The 18,157-nt window shown below is 40.4% G+C and overlaps 1 protein-coding gene across 6 annotated transcripts in view; it reads right to left on the reverse strand.

Annotated features, from left to right (window-relative positions):
- lds (transcription termination factor lodestar) overlaps window positions 1-18,157 on the reverse strand; it is a 251,928-nt gene that overhangs the window by 56,996 nt on the left and 176,775 nt on the right. For all 6 annotated transcript variants that reach the window (XM_070105078.1, XM_070105080.1, XM_070105081.1 and 3 more), the window contains exon 19: window positions 11,602-11,726. In XM_070105078.1, coding sequence (XP_069961179.1) covers window positions 11,602-11,726 — 125 coding nt within the window. The remainder of the gene's footprint in view (window positions 1-11,601; window positions 11,727-18,157) is intronic.

Genomic DNA, 18,157 nt, shown 5'->3' on the forward strand with positions numbered 1-18,157 from the left:
AGAAACCTATTTTATTTCCTCTCAGCGCAATTACTAGAGCTATGTCAAAGATTCAACAACCATCCTTGTCTCCTGTTGAGTTAGTGGATGACAATGATTTGGGGTTGAATATGTTGTTTAGTGACGCTCTGCGTCCAGGATCATTAACACTGACTCTCCCCGGTCATCAACCTAGTCAGGACACAACTGACGTTAAATTTCTTACTCATGATGATTTAATCAAGGATCAGTTTGTTGATCAGTCACTGGAAAGACTGAGAGATATAGCAGTTACTGAGAGTGAAGCAAAGGATCTCGATAATTGTTACTATTATAGTAATGGTGTACTGATGAAGAAAAATACATGCAAGTTGTCAGCTGATAGTGTTTCCACCACAGTCAAGCATCTCGTTGTGTTACCAGTTACATTTCGTGAACAAGCCATTGATTTTGCTCACAATAGTCCCATAGGAGGACATTTGGGTGTCAAGAAGACACTCGGTAAACTGGCAAAACATTTTACTTGGCCAAAGATGAAGGAAACAGTAGCTGATCATGTGCGACGTTGCCACGTGTGTCAAGTGACAGGCAAGCCAGCGCACTCACCTCCACCTGCGCCTCTCATTCCTATCACCGTGGATGGTGAACCATTCTCACATCTTATTATTGATTGTGTTGGTCCTTTGCCTAGAACCAAACTAGGAAACCAATACTTATTTACTATTATGGACGCTGCAACACGCTATCCTGAAGCTATTCCTATGAGAAAAATTAATGCTCGTGCTATTGTGAGAGTGCTGATGAAATTTTTCTCCCAGGTTGGATTGCCACGAGAGATACAATCAGATCAGGGATCTAACTTCACTTCTAAATTCTTTCGAGAAGCATTATCCCACCTAGGAATAAAGTCTGTACTTTCAACCAGTTATCATCCACAGTCACAAGGGGCTCTAGAGAGATTTCATCAGACACTGAAGTCCATGATGAGAGCTTATTGTGAACATTTTTCTAGAGACTGGGATGAGGGGTATACTTTTTCTTCTGTTCGCTATGAGAGAAAGTGAGCAAGAAAGTCTCGGATTTAGTCCATTTCAATTAATATTCGGACACCAAGTGCGTGGTCCTCTCGCAGTGTTGAAAGACGTGTGGACAGGAAAATCAAATCCATCATTGAGTACTTCACCTTCATTAATGCAGCAACATTTGACAGCCGCTAGAGAGCTAGCTTCGAAAAACCTAGTTTCAGCCCAAGCTAGAATGAAGCAACATTATGACAAGCGTGCTGTCTCTCGCTCTTTTAAAGCAGGAGATAAGGTGATGGCTAGGAAATTAGTACCAGGTCATGCTCTACAAGCCAGGTATGATGGTCCCCTGGAAGTAGTGAAAAAGCTTAGCGACGTAAATTATTTGGTATGTACGCCTGGGAAAAAGAAATCTAATCATGTGTACCATGTTAACCAGCTTTAGACATACTATGCTAATCCTCTACCTACTACTTCTATTCTTCCTAGGACAGAGGAAGAAAACGTCAGTCTACCTGACATCTCTAGAGGTATAGAGGTTCGTTTAGAAAATTCAGTGACTCTACAATCACTAGACGATTTTCTTAGTAACCTTGGGATTGATAAAGCTGGTGATATTAAAAACATGATTTTGCATTTCCCTGAATTGTTCGGTGATGTTCCTAAACGTTGTACTCTGGGTGTACATGACGTTGATGTACAGGGAGCATCACCCATTAAGCAATCACCATATAGGATGAGTCTAACAAAGCATAAAGCATTGAGAGAAGAGGTTGATTTTCTGTTATCTCACGGACTTATTGAGCGCAGTAAAAGTCCATGGGCATCTCCCTGTATTTTAGTGCCTAAACCTGACGGTAGTTTCAGGATGTGCACTGATTACAGGGAAGTGAACTCTGTCACCTTGCCCGATGGTTATCCTATACCTCGCATTGACGACCTTATTGATCGTGTGTCAGGAGCCCAGTTTGTCAGCCGTTTAGATCTCTTACGAGGCTATTATCAAGTCCCGCTTACTGAACGTGCTCAAGAAATATCTGCTTTTACTGTTCAAGATGGATTGTTTAACTACCTCGTCACCCCCTTCGGCCTATGTAACGCGGCTTCTTCATTCCAACGTATAATGAATGAGTTGACCCACAACTTAGGAGTAGAAGCCTACCTTGACGACTTAGTGGTGTACAGTGACGAGTGGGAACAGCACTTGACGCGTCTCAGAGCATTGTTTGAGAGACTGGCGCACTACAACTTCACTGTTAACTTAGCTAAATGTAGTTTTGGTCAAGCCAAGATTACCTATCTAGGCTTTTGTATCGGCCAAGGTGAGGTTGCTCCTATTGAGGCTAAGGTTCGTGCAATTTCTGAATTTCCAGTGCCACAGGATAGGAAAGGAGTACAGAGATTCCTGGGTATGGCAGGATATTATCGCAGGTTCTGTCCAAACTTTTCTCAGATTGCAGCTCCTCTCACTGAGCTTACTAGTAGCAAAGTTCAGTTCACCTGGACTAGAGATTGTTCAGACTCGTTCAAAAGGTTGAAGCGCTTGCTGTCCTCTGCTCCTGTGTTGAAGAGTCCTAATTTCAATCTTCCCTTCTTTTTACATATAGATGCGAGTGGTTATGCAGTGGGCGCTGTGCTGCTCCAACAGTCAACATCCACTGACATTCTCCATCCTATATGTTACTATTCATCTAAGCTTAAACGACACCAGAAAAATTATGCCACTATTGAGAAAGAGGCTCTAGCTCTTGTGGTGTCCTTGGAACATTTTGACGTGTATTTGGGCACTTCCCCATTTAAAATTAACGTTTTTTTCTGACCACAATCCACTCACTTGTATAAATACTATGAAGAGTAAAAATGCTAGGATCATGAGGTGGGCCCTCAGAATCCAACCTTATTCTATTAGCATAAAACACATAAGTGGTCATTGTAATGTAATTGCTGACACTGTGTCACGTCCTTAATAATTATCAGTTACATTAAATTAACGTAATTTTATGCCCAAATACCTTTTGTTACTTGCTATCTCAAATTCAGTAAAGTAACTTAATCCCTCCAGCCCATATTAACTATGTATACTCATGTCATGTCTAATTATTATATTTATATATTCACAGTATTGTGTGTAAGGAGACATAAGCTGAGTGTTGAGTGGGTAGTGTCGTGTGGGCGAGGTACTGCGTGACGCAGAACTGTCCTGCCGCAGACCCCCCCCTCACTACACACCTTAAGCTGTTTCATACTCAGATGTTCATACTGCCTCGCATTCCACAACCACTACTTAAGAGTGGAATGCAGTCTCCTCTACTATGATCGAGCCTCATTGTGTCAGGCTCATCTACGCTATCCTGTCTCTACACTGATGTATATAACCACGAGTATGCAGAGATACGATACTGTGTACTGCCCTAGTACTAGGGGCATATCCTATTGACGAACGCTGTGAAATTGTAGAAGTGCTTGGCACAAGAGAGACTGATTAATATTTATATTAAATTGCATTGATATGAGTAATCAGTAATAATGTGAAAGACATTAATGCAACTCCTAGTGCGACAGTCTGTCGTGTTGGGGGGGGGTGTTGCAACCCCTGAATGGGTTGCAATAATGATTATGTATATATATAATTATTACCTTTTCATTTAATTTTATATTGCTAAATCGTAAATGTATTGCTTTATATTGTTATTTGACGTAGTTTCCTTTGTTAGGTAGGATGTAACATAATATGTGCTCAGTTCAAGTCTTGATTGTCAAACTACTGTAATTATCGCTCCTTGCTCGTTATATTGCCGGCTTCTTGCTGGGCAACTGCTGTCCACGGAGCTATCACGTGATTGAGGGGGGGGGGGTGTCCTCACCTCGCCTAAAGTATTCAGTCTGATCTAGACTCTCTTGGTGGTTGGACAGATTGTCTGTCTCATTATTCTTGTTAGTTCTGTAGAACTCTGTTCACAGAACATTGTATAGACTTAGTGATTTTCGACGTTGTATTGAGGTTGTGTGTCTCATAGACACTCTGAGTAACTCAGGTCCTGAGCTGTAACTTCTCACTTAACTTGTACTGGTATCTGTGTATTATCACAGTCGGGGATTTTCTTATGCTGAACTTAGATTCAGTAGTATGGGAGTTTTGACTTATGGAGGATCTGCAGATGGTCCCTACTAGTGTCGTTATATTATCTCCTTGTTCCTGATTCAGTGTCGCAGTTGCTTGTTATATTGCTATTGGGCTTAGCATTCTTTTTATTGTTCAAGCAGACTGTTCTGATTGCCAGTTGGTCAAGAAGTTAGTTTATGTGAGGACTTTGTCAGTCACTTGTTTAAGTCTAGTCGAGTCGTGAGACATAGCGAACTACTTGGAGCACTTACACGCATACACAAACTTGTACATATTTGTAATATCTTATTAAATGTTAATGTACCAGACGGTACTTAACCCTTTGAGGGTCGACAGGCCCTCTCCGAAACTTGTTCTCAGGGTCGGCCAAATTTAAAAAAAAAAAATTATTTTTTCTTATGAAAAAATAGAGTTTTCTTTTCTAAACATTATAGGCTAAACGAAAATTTTTTACAGTCAATACTTACCGAGATATGGAGGCGTGAAATTTGCCAAAATTGAACAACATCTGGTAACATCGCCGACTGCCGTCACCCGGTATTTTTCTATTTACTTTTTTATGTACTATTTTCAATTATTTTTCAAGTTTTCTTTTTCTTAGTAACTTTTATGGCCTCTGAGGCCAACATGATCAGTATTTTGTAAGTTATTTCTTTTTCAATACTACACAATAAGGGCGTAAACACTGTTGTCATTATTTTGTTTATAGAAAATATTTACACAAACGATATGAAATGTTGTTTATTACTATTTTTCTATATTTTATATACACATATACAGTCACAGGGAATGTTTCTAGAAGTTCTGCAGCCTGTGGAACTCTTTGAAACATGGTGTCATGCACAGTGCTGTTTTACACTCCTCACACATAAAACATGGTGTCATGCACAGTGGTGTTTTACACTCCTCACACATAAAACATGGTGTCATGCACAGTGGTGTTTTACACTCCTCACACATAAAACATGGTGTCATGCACAGTGGTGTTTTACACTCCTCACACATAAAACATGGTGTCATGCACAGTGCTGTTTTACACTCCTCACACATAAAACATGGTGTCATGCACAGTGGTGTTTTACACTCCTCACACATAAAACATGGTGTCATGCACAGTGGTGTTTTACACTCCTCACACATAAAACATGGTGTCATGCACAGTGGTGTTTTACACTCCTCACACATAAAACATGGTGTCATGCACAGTGGTGTTTTACACTCCTCACACATAAAACATGGTGTCATGCACAGTGCTGTTTTACACTCCTCACACATAAAACATGGTGTCATGCACAGTGCTGTTTTACACTCCTCACACATAAAACATGGTGTCATGCACAGTGGTGTTTTACACTCCTCACACATAAAACATGGTGTCATGCACAGTGGTGTTTTACACTCCTCACACATAAAACATGGTGTCATGCACAGTGCTGTTTTACACTCCTCACACATAAAACATGGTGTCATGCACAGTGCTGTTTTACACTCCTCACACATAAAACATGGTGTCATGCACAGTGGTGTTTTACACTCCTCACACATAAAACATGGTGTCATGCACAGTGCTGTTTTATACTCCTCACACATAAAACATGGTGTCATGCACAGTGCTGTTTTACACTCCTCACACATAAAACATGGTGTCATGCACAGTGCTGTTTTACACTCCTCACACATAAAACATGGTGTCATGCACAGTGCTGTTTTACACTCCTCACACATAAAACATGGTGTCATGCACAGTGCTGTTTTACACTCCTCACACATAAAACATGGTGTCATGCACAGTGGTGTTTTACACTCCTCACACATAAAACATGGTGTCATGCACAGTGCTGTTTTATACTCCTCACACATAAAACATGGTGTCATGCACAGTGCTGTTTTACACTCCTCACACATAAAACATGGTGTCATGCACAGTGCTGTTTTACACTCCTCACACATAAAACATGGTGTCATGCACAGTGCTGTTTTACACTCCTCACACATAAAACATGGTGTCATGCACAGTGCTGTTTTACACTCCTCACACATAAAACATGGTGTCATGCACAGTGCTGTTTTACACTCCTCACACATAAAACATGGTGTCATGCACAGTGGTGTTTTACACTCCTCACACATAAAACATGGTGTCATGCACAGTGGTGTTTTACACCCCTCACACATAAAACATGGTGTCATGCACAGTGCTGTTTTACACTCCTCACACATAAAACATGGTGTCATGCACAGTGCTGTTTTACACTCCTCACACATAAAACATGGTGTCATGCACAGTGCTGTTTTACACTCCTCACACATAAAACATGGTGTCATGCACAGTGCTGTTTTACACTCCTCACACATAAAACATGGTGTCATGCACAGTGGTGTTTTACACTCCTCACACATAAAACATGGTGTCATGCACAGTGCTGTTTTACACTCCTCACACATAAAACATGGTGTCATGCACAGTGCTGTTTTACACTCCTCACACATAAAACATGGTGTCATGCACAGTGCTGTTTTACACTCCTCACACATAAAACATGGTGTCATGCACAGTGGTGTTTTACACTCCTCACACATAAAACATGGTGTCATGCACAGTGCTGTTTTACACTCCTCACACATAAAACATGGTGTCATGCACAGTGGTGTTTTACACTCCTCACACATAAAACATGGTGTCATGCACAGTGGTGTTTTACACTCCTCACACATAAAACATGGTGTCATGCACAGTGCTGTTTTACACTCCTCACACATAAAACATGGTGTCATGCACAGTGCTGTTTTACACCCCTCACACATAAAACATGGTGTCATGCACAGTGCTGTTTTACACTCCTCACACATAAAACATGGTGTCATGCACAGTGCTGTTTTACACTCCTCACACATAAAACATGGTGTCATGCACAGTGATGTTTTACACTCCTCACACATAAAACATGGTGTCATGCACAGTGGTGTTTTACACTCCTCACACATAAAACATGGTGTCATACACAGTGGTGTTTTACACTCCTCACACATAAAACATGGTGTCATGCACAGTGATGTTTTACACTCCTCACACATAAAACATGGTGTCATGCACAGTGGTGTTTTACACTCCTCACACATAAAACATGGTGTCATGCACAGTGGTGTTTTACACTCCTCACACATAAAACATGGTGTCATGCACAGTGGTGTTTTACACTCCTCACACATAAAACATGGTGTCATGCACAGTGGTGTTTTACACTCCTCACACATAAAACATGGTGTCATGCACAGTGGTGTTTTACACTCCTCACACATAAAACATGGTGTCATGCACAGTGGTGTTTTATACTCCTCACACATAAAACATGGTGTCATGCACAGTGGTGTTTTACATTCCTCACACATAAAACATGGTGTCATGCACAGTGGTGTTTTACATTCCTCACACATAAAACATGGTGTCATGCACAGTGGAGTTTTATACTCCTCACACATAAAACGAGTCTCTCTGCGTTGTGGTGGGCGTTTTCTTGTATGTGCATAGACGTAACGCCTCTTCTGAGCCTTTTTCTTGAAAGCAGTAGCAGGCAGTTTTACCAGGAAGTGATCACCATGCTTCAGACGAGCAGGTAGTTGTTGATAATTTAGTGGGTGGTCAATTGCAGGTGCTGTTCCTTGGTACTTGAATACTATTTGTCTGATGACAAACAGAATTTGCCATACTGTGGTTTGTTTCTGGTCCTCATCTTATACATACTATAAGCATTGAGCATGGAAATGTCCAGAAGATGGAAAAACAGTTTGATGTACCACTTATAACTCTTGTAAACACAATCAGCAAACCCAATCTGCATGTCACATTTGTCCACTGAACACATGTTGAAGGTGTAATCAATCACAGCTGCAGGTTTTAGAATGGGTTCATTGCTCTCTCTATGCTGCCTGCCACTGTCTGCCATTTCATTACGGTGAACTGATGACAACAGTGTGACCTCTCGTTTGTCATGCCACCGAAATGCCATGATGTCATTGGCAGCAAACGCCTGCACCTCACCTCTACGAGTGCCAGCGTCAAACCTGGGCATATGTTTCCGATTTGCACGCACTGTGCCACACACATCTGTCATGTTCACTCGCAAAAAATCACTGAGTGAGGGGCTTGTGTACCAGTTAACTGTATATAATATATGCCCCTTACCAAGGTATGGTTCTATCATTGTTCTAACCACATCACCTGAGATGCCCAATAACTTCCTGGTATTTTGCAATGTATAACTTCCAGTGTACACAATAATATCCAATACCAGACAACTGTAACAATCACAAAGCACAAACAACTTTATACCAAAGCGTTTCCTCTTGCTTGGTATGTACTGCTTGAAAGAGAGTCTTCCTTTGAACAGAATCAAAGACTCGTCAATTACAAGCTTCCTGAAGGGATAAAAATGCGTACTGAATTTCTCTTTCAGATACACAAACACATTCCTAATCTTATATAACCTGTCAGTTCTGTCAGGCCTGGTTTTGTCTGAGAAGTGAAGAATACGTAACATTAGCACAAATCGATCCACTGGCATTATATCACTGAAACCTGGGGTTGCAATCAGGCGGTCTGTTGACCAGTATGATTTCACTTTGGGCTTATACACATGTGGCATTAGCATTATTGTGGCAAAGATACATCTCAGCCACAGTTGCCTCCTTCCACTGGTGTAGACGTGATTTTGGTGAAAGTAATGTGTTTGCCATGGTGTACTCGTAGTATGTGTTGCTTTCCATGACAATACTTTCCATCAGTGGTTCGTCAAAGAATAACTCGAAACATTCCAGTTCAGTGGCATTGTTCCCAAGTGTACAAGATGGCCGTATTCCACTTTGGCTGTCATCAAACTGGTGGGCATTTGGAACAAAATTGACAGCTTCCTGCCAATCCCAGGTGCGGTCTGCTGGTGGGTACTGGACAATGACAGGTGGTTGTGGTTGTGGAGGTTGTGGTTGTGGAGGCTGGTGTGGTGGGTGGGTGGAGGATGGTGGCCTTTGTTGTAGATCAGCTGAGGCAGCAGCGTGGGTGGCAGCATGGCCCACTGCTGGTGCCTCACCGCCGGCACCACTACCACCACGCACATTTTCCATCCCAATTGCAACAGTATCATCGTCATTTTCACTCTCTGTTCCTGTTGTACAGCCACGGGATGTACTCCGAGATGCACTCCTTCCCCTTGGAATAGCATTTGGCACACTACCAGAGCGCATATATCGTCGTATATACTGACGCTTCACTGGGGAATACTGCACTTCACTATCACTACTGGAACTAGTTTGAAGAGCTTGTAGTTCATATTCACTATCACTATCATCACCCATGCTCTCATCTGAGTCTGGGATTTGGGAAAATAGAAGTTTCCTCTTGGATTCTGGTACAACTGAACGTGAACAAGACGGCCCAGCACCAGAGGTGGAAGGCTGAGGGTCGTCTGGGTTTTCCTCACTATTACCGATATTATGGTCATTAGTTTCGGTCAAAACTTCACCAAAACCTTGAAACTCATCTTCACTGGCACTTCCATCTGTATTAGAACTGTCACTGGGGAACAAAAGTGTCCCAATTCGCCGAGGAGTGAGGAGCTTCTTACCGCGAAGCATGGTGGATATTGTTTACTAAGATGGCGTTCCCACAATGCACCACTGGGTCCCAGATTTTTTTTCTACTGCGCACACCTACCACACAGACCCATTCTCTCACATGTAGGCCTACCAGCCTTTTCCCGCGAGATTTGACGGCGCTAGAATTTGTGTGTACTAGTACGTCAAAAACCCCTGTGCGTAAGACGTATTAGTACGTCCGAAACCCTCAAAGGGTTAAGAATTATAAATGTGATATGTGCTTTCAGCACAATAATAATGTAAACGAGAGATGTGATATTATTTTGATTACTGTGATTAATTTAATTTAATTTGATAATATACCTATAGACAACTTAATGATTAATAAATTTATTAAATTTTAATTTCTCTAGTTAGTAGCCTACCAGTTGTAATCCTGAAGCACTATTGAATAATACTGAATTTTAATGGATAATTGGACAAGGATACTGACTGTACTTGTTACGAAAACCCAATAACAGGCTGGATGCTAGAAGGGCAGTCCTTTCTAGTATTCACTGGAGATCTCTAAGCTTTTAGAATTGCGTTTTTTGTAACAGTAGTATAGTAGTAGTAGTATAGTAGTAGTAGTAGTATAGTAGTATAGTAGTAGTATAGTAGTAGTATAGTAGTAGTATAGTAGTAGTAGTAGTATAGTAGTAGTATAGTAGTAGTAGTATAGTAGTAGTATAGTAGTAGTAGTATAGTAGTAGTATAGTAGTAGTATAGTAGTATAGTAGTAGTATAGTAGTAGTAGTATAGTAGTAGTGTAGTAGTAGTATAGTAGTAGTAGTATAGTATAGTAGTAGTAGTATAGTATAGTAGTATAGTAGTACAGTAGTAGTAGTATAGTAGTAGTAGTACAGTAGTAGTATAGTAGTATAGTAGTAGTATAGTAGTATAGTAGTAGTATAGTAGTAGTAGTAGTATAGTAGTAGTAGTATAGTAGTAGTAGTATAGTAGTAGTAGTAGTATAGTAGTAGTAGTAGTAGTAGTAGTAGTAGTAGTAGTAGTAGTATAGTAGTAGTAGTATAGTAGTAGTAGTATAGTAGTAGTAGTAGTATAGTAGTAGTAGTAGTATAGTAGTAGTAGTAGTATAGTAGTAGTAGTATAGTAGTAGTATAGTAGTAGTAGTAGTATAGTAGTAGTAGTATAGTAGTAGTAGTATAGTAGTAGTAGTATAGTAGTAGTAGTAGTATAGTAGTAGTAGTATAGTAGTAGTAGTAGTATAGTAGTAGTAGTAGTATAGTAGTAGTAGTATAGTAGTAGTAGTATAGTAGTAGTAGTATAGTAGTAGTAGTATAGTAGTAGTAGTAGTATAGTAGTAGTAGTAGTAGTATAGTAGTATAGTAGTAGTGTAGTAGTATAGTAGTATAGTAGTGTAGTAGTATAGTAGTAGTAGTAGTATAGTAGTAGTAGTATAGTAGTAGTAGTAGTAGTAGTATAGTAGTAGTAGTAGTAGTATAGTAGTAGTAGTAGTAGTAGTATAGTAGTAGTAGTAGTAGTATAGTAGTAGTATAGTAGTAGTAGTAGTATAGTAGTAGTAGTAGTATAGTAGTAGTAGTAGTATAGTAGTAGTAGTATAGTAGTAGTAGTATAGTAGTAGTAGTATAGTAGTAGTAGTATAGTAGTAGTGTAGTAGTAGTAAATAAAATACAGCAAGACTTTCGAGATGGCAAATCTTGTCTTACCAACTCAGAGATCAATGACAGTAATAGATGTATGTATGTTACAATGCGTCTCTCCAAATAATAATAAAACAAAAGATTAAATGAACTTACACTCTGGATGAGTGAGAGTACGTGATACATTCAACTTACAACTTGGATGAGTGACAGCACAACTTACACCTTGGATGAGTGATGGATGAGAACAGATCTGCCTCAGCCTCAGTAGCAACACAAGAATATGGTGAGCCTTAACATCACCAACTACAGCTATCTCATTGGTCAGTGTTGGAGTATATTTATTGTCTGTGGAAGGAAAAAATATAAACAGATAAAACAGGGATTTAAATATACAGCCTCTCCTCACTTAACGACGGGGTTCCTCTCCTAAGACGTCGGTAAATGAATTCATTGCTAAGTGAGAAGCATACTATACTGTAACTCGAAAAGTCCCGAAAACTGAAGTTTTTCGTGGAGTGTCAGTTATCTCTACACAAAACCAACACCGCCAGTTGTGTCATATGAACATAAGGAAAGGAGTAACACTGCAGCAGGCCTGTTGGCCCATACTAGGCAGGTCCTTCACAATCCATCCCACTAAAAGAATATTTGCCAAACTCAATTTTCAATGCTACCCAAGCAATAAGCTTTGATAATTCTATTTACTCATGTGCAAGTCCCACTCACATCCAACCCCTCTCACTCATGTATTTATTTATTTTTTATTTATTAACACATCGGTCGATTCCCACCAAGGCAGGGTGGCCCGAAAAAGAAAAACTTTCATCATTCACCCATCACTGTCTTGCCAGAGGGGCGCTTTACACTACAGTTATAAAACTGCAACATTAACACCCCTCCTTCAGAGTGCAGGCACTGTACTTCCCATCTCCAGGACTCAAGTCCACTCTGCCAGTTTCCCTGAATCCCTTCATAAATGCTCTTTTGCTCACACTCCAACAGCATGTCAAGTATTAAAAACCATTTGTCTCCATTCACTCCTATCAAATACGCTCACACATGCTTGCTGGAAGTCCAAGCCCCTCGCACACAAAACCTCCTTTACCCCCTCCCTCCAACCCTTCCAAGGCCGACCCCTACCCCGCCTTCCCTCCACTACAGATTTATACACTCTCAAAGTCATTCTGTTTTGTTCCAATCTCTCAACATGTCTGAACCACATCAACAACCCCCTTCTCACCCCTCTGGATAATAGTTTTGGTAATCCCACACTTTATTTTAGTTTCCAAACTACAAATTCTCTGCATTATATTCACACCACACATTGCCCTCAGACATGACATATCCATTGCCCCCAGCATCCTCCTTGTTGCAACATTCATTAACAATGCTTTGCACCCATAAAAGTGTTGGTATAACTATGCTCTCATACATTCCCCTCTTTGCTTCCACAGACAAATTTCTTTGTCTCCACAGACTCCTCAGTGCACCACTCGCCTTTTTCCCCTCATCAATTCTATGTTTCACCTCATCCTTCATAGACCCATCTGCCGACACGTCCACTCCCAAATATCTGAATACATTCACCTCCTCTATACTCTCTCCCTCCAATCTGATATCTAGTCTTTCGTCACCTAATCTTTTTGTTATCCTCATTACCTTACTCTTTCCTTTATTCACTTTTAATTTTCTTCTTATACATACCCTACCAAATTTATCCACCAACCTCTGCAACTTCTCTTCAGAATCTCCCAAAAGCACAGTGTCATCAGCAAAGAACAAATGTGACAACTCTCACTTTGTTAGATTCTTTATCTTTTAACTCCACGCCTCTTGCCAAAACTCGAGCATTGACTTCTTTTACAACCCCATCTATAAATATATTGAACAACCACGGTGACATCACATTTCCTTGTCTAAGTAAAAGTATTTTACTGGGAAATAACTTCCCTCTCTCCTACATACTCTAACTTGAGCCTCACTATCCTCGTAAAAACTCTTTCCTGCTTTCAGTAACCTACCTCCTACACCATACACCTGCAACATCTGCCACATTGCCCCCCTATCCACCCTGTCATACACCTTTTCCAAATCCATAAATGCCACAAAAGCCTCTTTACCCTTATCTAAATACTGTTCACCTATATGTTTCACTGTAAACACCTGGTCCACACGCTCCCTACCCTTCCTAAAGCCTCCTTGTTCATCTGCTATCTTACTCTCGATTCTTTCAATAATAACTCTACCATACACTTTACCAGGTATACTCAACAGACATCGTCCCCTACATTTTTTGCACTCTCTTTTATCCCCTTTTCCTTTATACAAAGGAACTATGCATGCTCTCTGCCAATCCCTAGGCACCTTACCCTCTTCCATACATTTATTAAATAATAGCACCAACCACTCCAAAACTATATCCCCACCTACTTTTAACATTTCTATCTTTATCCCATCAATCCCAGCTGCCTTACCCCCTTTCATTCTACCCACTGTCTCACAAACTTCCCCCACACTCACAACTGGCTCTTCCTCACTCCTACAATATGTTATTCCTCCTTGCCATATACACAAAATCACAGCTTCCCTATCTTCATCAACATTTAACAATTCCTCAAAATATTCCCTCCATCTTCCCGATACCTCTAACTCTTCATTTAATAACTCTCCTCTCCTATTTTTAACTGACAAATCCATTTGTTCTCTAGGCTTCCTCAACTTGTTAATCTCACTCCAAAACTTTTTCTTATTTTCAAAAAAATTTGTTGCTAACATCTCACCCACTCTCTCATTTACTCTCTTTTTACATTGCTTCACCACTCTCTTAACTGCTCTTTTTCTCTCCATATACTCTTCCCTCCTTGCATCACTTCTACTTTGTTGATAAATTAGACACATGTGTAACTCTTGGGTATCTTTATTAAGGAAACGTTTCGCCACACAGTGGCTTCATCAGTCCATACACAGGAGAAGCTTGAAGAATAGGAGGAGAATGAGGTAATCAGTCCCTCAGCCTTGAGTCTATGTGGTCAGTCCATCAATCTTGAAAAGAATACAGCATATGAGCGAAGAAGTAGCTTATATACCGTAGGCAGGAGAGGTGCAGCAGTCATAGGTGATATCGCATTCGTCCCATGTGGAAGTAGGTCATGCCCAAGGGTTAGGCAAGTGAAGAATTCCCTGTATTAAGATGAAGCCAGTGTGGCAAACTGTTTCCTCAGTAAAGCTACCCAAGTGTTGCACATGTCAAATTTATCAAATTGTTGGTTCTCTGAACCATTCATCTACACTTTTACTTTGTAAAAACCTCTCATATGCTAACTTTTTCTCCCTTACTACTATTTTTATATCATCATTCCACCAATTGCTCCTCTTCCCTCCTGCACCCACTTTCCTGTAACCACAAACTTGTGCTGAACACTAACACTATTCTTAAACCTACCCCATACATATTCGACCCCATTGCATATACTCTCACTAGCCCATCTATCCTCCAATAGTTGTTCATATCTTACCCTAACTGCCTCCTCTATTAGTTTATACACCTTCACCTCTCTCTTACCTGATGCTTCTATTTTCCTTGTATCCCATCTACCTTTTACTCTCAGTGTAGCTACACTTAGAAAGTGATCTATCTGTGGCCTCTCTATAAACATGTCCATCATGAACTCTACTCAAAAGTCTTTTATCTACCAATACACAGTCCAACAAACTACTGTCATTACACCCTATATCATATCTTGTATACTTATTTATCCTCTTTTTCTTAAAATATTTGTTACCTATAACTAAATCCCTTTCTATAAGAAGTTCAATCAAAGGGCTCCCATTATCATTTACACCTGGCACCCCAAACTTACCTACCACACCTAAATGTTTCAACTATTTTAGCATTTAGGTCCCCTACCCCACACACTCACTCAATTCAAAGATTCCTATACATTCACTTAACATCTCCCAAAATCTCTCTCTCTCCTCTACACTCCTCTCTTCTCCAGGTGCATACATACTTATCATGACCCACTTTTCACATCTGACCCTTATTTTAATCCACATAATCCTTGAATTCACAGATTTCTATTCCCTCCTCCTCTTCCATAACTGGTCCTTCAACATTATTGCTACCCCTTCCTTAGCTCTCTCTCAGATACTCCTGACTTTATCCCATTTATTTCTCCCCACTGAAACTCGCCTACCCCCTTCAGCTTTGTTTCACTTTGGGCCAGGACATCCAACTTGTTTTCATTCATAACAGCAGCAATCATCTCTTTCTTTTCATCTGCACTACATCCACGCACATTCGAGCATCCCAGTTTTATAAAGGTTTTCTTCTTCTGATTTTTAGTAACTGTGTACAGGAGAAGGAGTTACTAGCCCATTGCTCCTGGCATTTTAGCCGCCTTACACAACACGCATGGCTTACAGAGGAAAGATTCTTTTCCACTTCCCCAGGGACAATAGAGAGAGAAAAAAAAAACAAGAACAAGAGCTATTAAGAAAAAAGAAAAACCCTCTATCTTTCTTTCAACACACCGGCCGTATCCCACCGAGGTGGGGTGGCCCAAAAGGAAAAACAAAAGTTTCTCCTTTTACATTTAGTAATATATACAGGAGAAGAGGTTACTAGCCCCTTGCTTCCGGCATTTTAGTCGCCTCTTACAACACGCATGGCTTACGGAGAAAGAATTCTGTTCCACTTCCTCATGGAGATAAGAGGAAATAAACAAGAATAAGAACTAGAAAGAAAATAGAAGAAAACCCAGAGGGGTGTGTATAAATAACAAAAAAGGCACAATACCGTGACTGGAACGATACACAAATAATCCGCACATAAAAGAGAGAAGCTTACGACGACGTTTCGGTCCGACTTGGACCATTGACAAAGTCACACTAACCAGAGGTGGAGCAGGACGGCTGTGTATATATATGCTTGTACATTTATGTGTAGTGTGACCTAAGTGTACGTAGAAGTAGCAAGACGTACCTGAAATCTTCCATGTTAATGAGACAGAAAAAAGGACACCAGCAATCCTACCATCATGTAAAACAATTACAGGCTTTCGTTTTACACTCACTTGGCAGGACGGTAGTACCTCCCTGGGCGGCTGCTGTCTACCAACCTACTACCTAGAAAACCCTAGATGTGTGCATGTATATATATGCATGTGCATGCCTGTGTAGTATGACCTAAGTTTAAGTAGAAGTAGCAAGATATACCTGTTAACCAGTGTGTTTATGAAACAGGAAAAAAGACACCAGCAATCCTACCATCATGTAAAACAGTTACAGTTTTCCGTTTCACAGTTACCTGGCAAAACGGTAGTACCTCCCTGGGTGGTTGCTGTCTACTAACCTACTACCTATAGTAATAGTACAGTGGACCCCCGCATAACGATTACCTCCAAATGTGACCAATTATGTAAGTGTATTTATGTAAGTGCGTTTATACGTGTATGTTTGGGGGTCTGAAATGGACTAATCTACTTCACAATATTCCTTATGGGAAAAAATTCGGTCAGTACTGGCACCTGAACATACTACTGGAATGAAAAAAGTTCGTTAACCGGGGGTCCACTGTACAGTGCACCCCCGCTTAACGATCACCTCCAAATGCGACCAATTATGTAAGTGTATTTATGTAAGTGCGTTTGTACGTGTATGTTTGGGGGTCTGAAATGGACTAATCTAACAATATTCCTTATGGGAAAAAATTCGGTCAGTACTGGCACCTGAACATACTACTGGAATGAAAAAAGTTCGTTAACCGGGGGTCCACTGTATTTGTCCAACCTAAATATGACACTACCCAAAGTTTTAGCTTCAATAGGACCTTGGGTAGCTTTAAAAAGAGATAGGAAAAATATACGAGTGGGAGGAGCTGGGTATGATTGGTATCGTGGGTACATAATATCATAAAGGAGGAACACTGCAGTAGGCCTGTTGGCCTAGACCCCACCATCATTCTGAAATTCGAAAAATTCTAAAATTCGAAACACTGTTGCCTCAAGGGTTTCGGATAAAGGGATGAGGACTGTAGTGAGTTTGTGTCAACCATCTCTGATATTGTTTTAACCCTTTGACTGTTTCAGGCCCCTTTCTGAAACTGTCATTTTATGTCGCTCAATTTTTGAAAAAAAAAAAAATATTTTTTCTTATGAAATGATAGAGAATCTTTTCCCGATGGTAATGACACCAAAAGTTCGAAATTTGGTCGAAAACTCATGGAATTATGCTCCCGCGAAGTTAGCGGTCTCAGCGACATATGCGTATCGGCGATTTCGCCGATACGCATAAAGAAACACTGGTAAATAGGCTACACAATTGTGACTGGACAGAGATAAGTTGCACGGACGTAAACGATGCCTGGGAAAAATTCTAAACAATGTTCAGTACCATCCTTGATAATATTGCACCAGTTAGAGAGGTTAGGATTAAACGAAGAACTGAACCCTGGATGACTACTGAGATATTAGATAATATGAAATTCAGAGACCAGCTGCTAAAAAGATTTAAAGCAAACAGACAGGATATAGCAGCACTAAATGAATTCCAAAGGGTGAGGAACAGAGTACAGAGACTTATAAAAGGAGCAAAGGCAAAGCACTATTGCTCAAAAATTGAAGAGTATAAGCATAATCCCAGAAAGCTCTGGCAACAACTAAAACAGTTGGGGTATAGCCATAAGCCAGTAGATAGGTCTAACATAGTACTCACTATCGATAATGAGGTATGCCACGAAACATCTAAGGTGGCAAATTGCTTTAATTCCTACTACA

This window comes from Cherax quadricarinatus, chromosome 96, assembly GCF_038502225.1.
Source record: "Cherax quadricarinatus isolate ZL_2023a chromosome 96, ASM3850222v1, whole genome shotgun sequence".
Lineage (NCBI taxonomy): Eukaryota > Metazoa > Arthropoda > Malacostraca > Decapoda > Parastacidae > Cherax > Cherax quadricarinatus.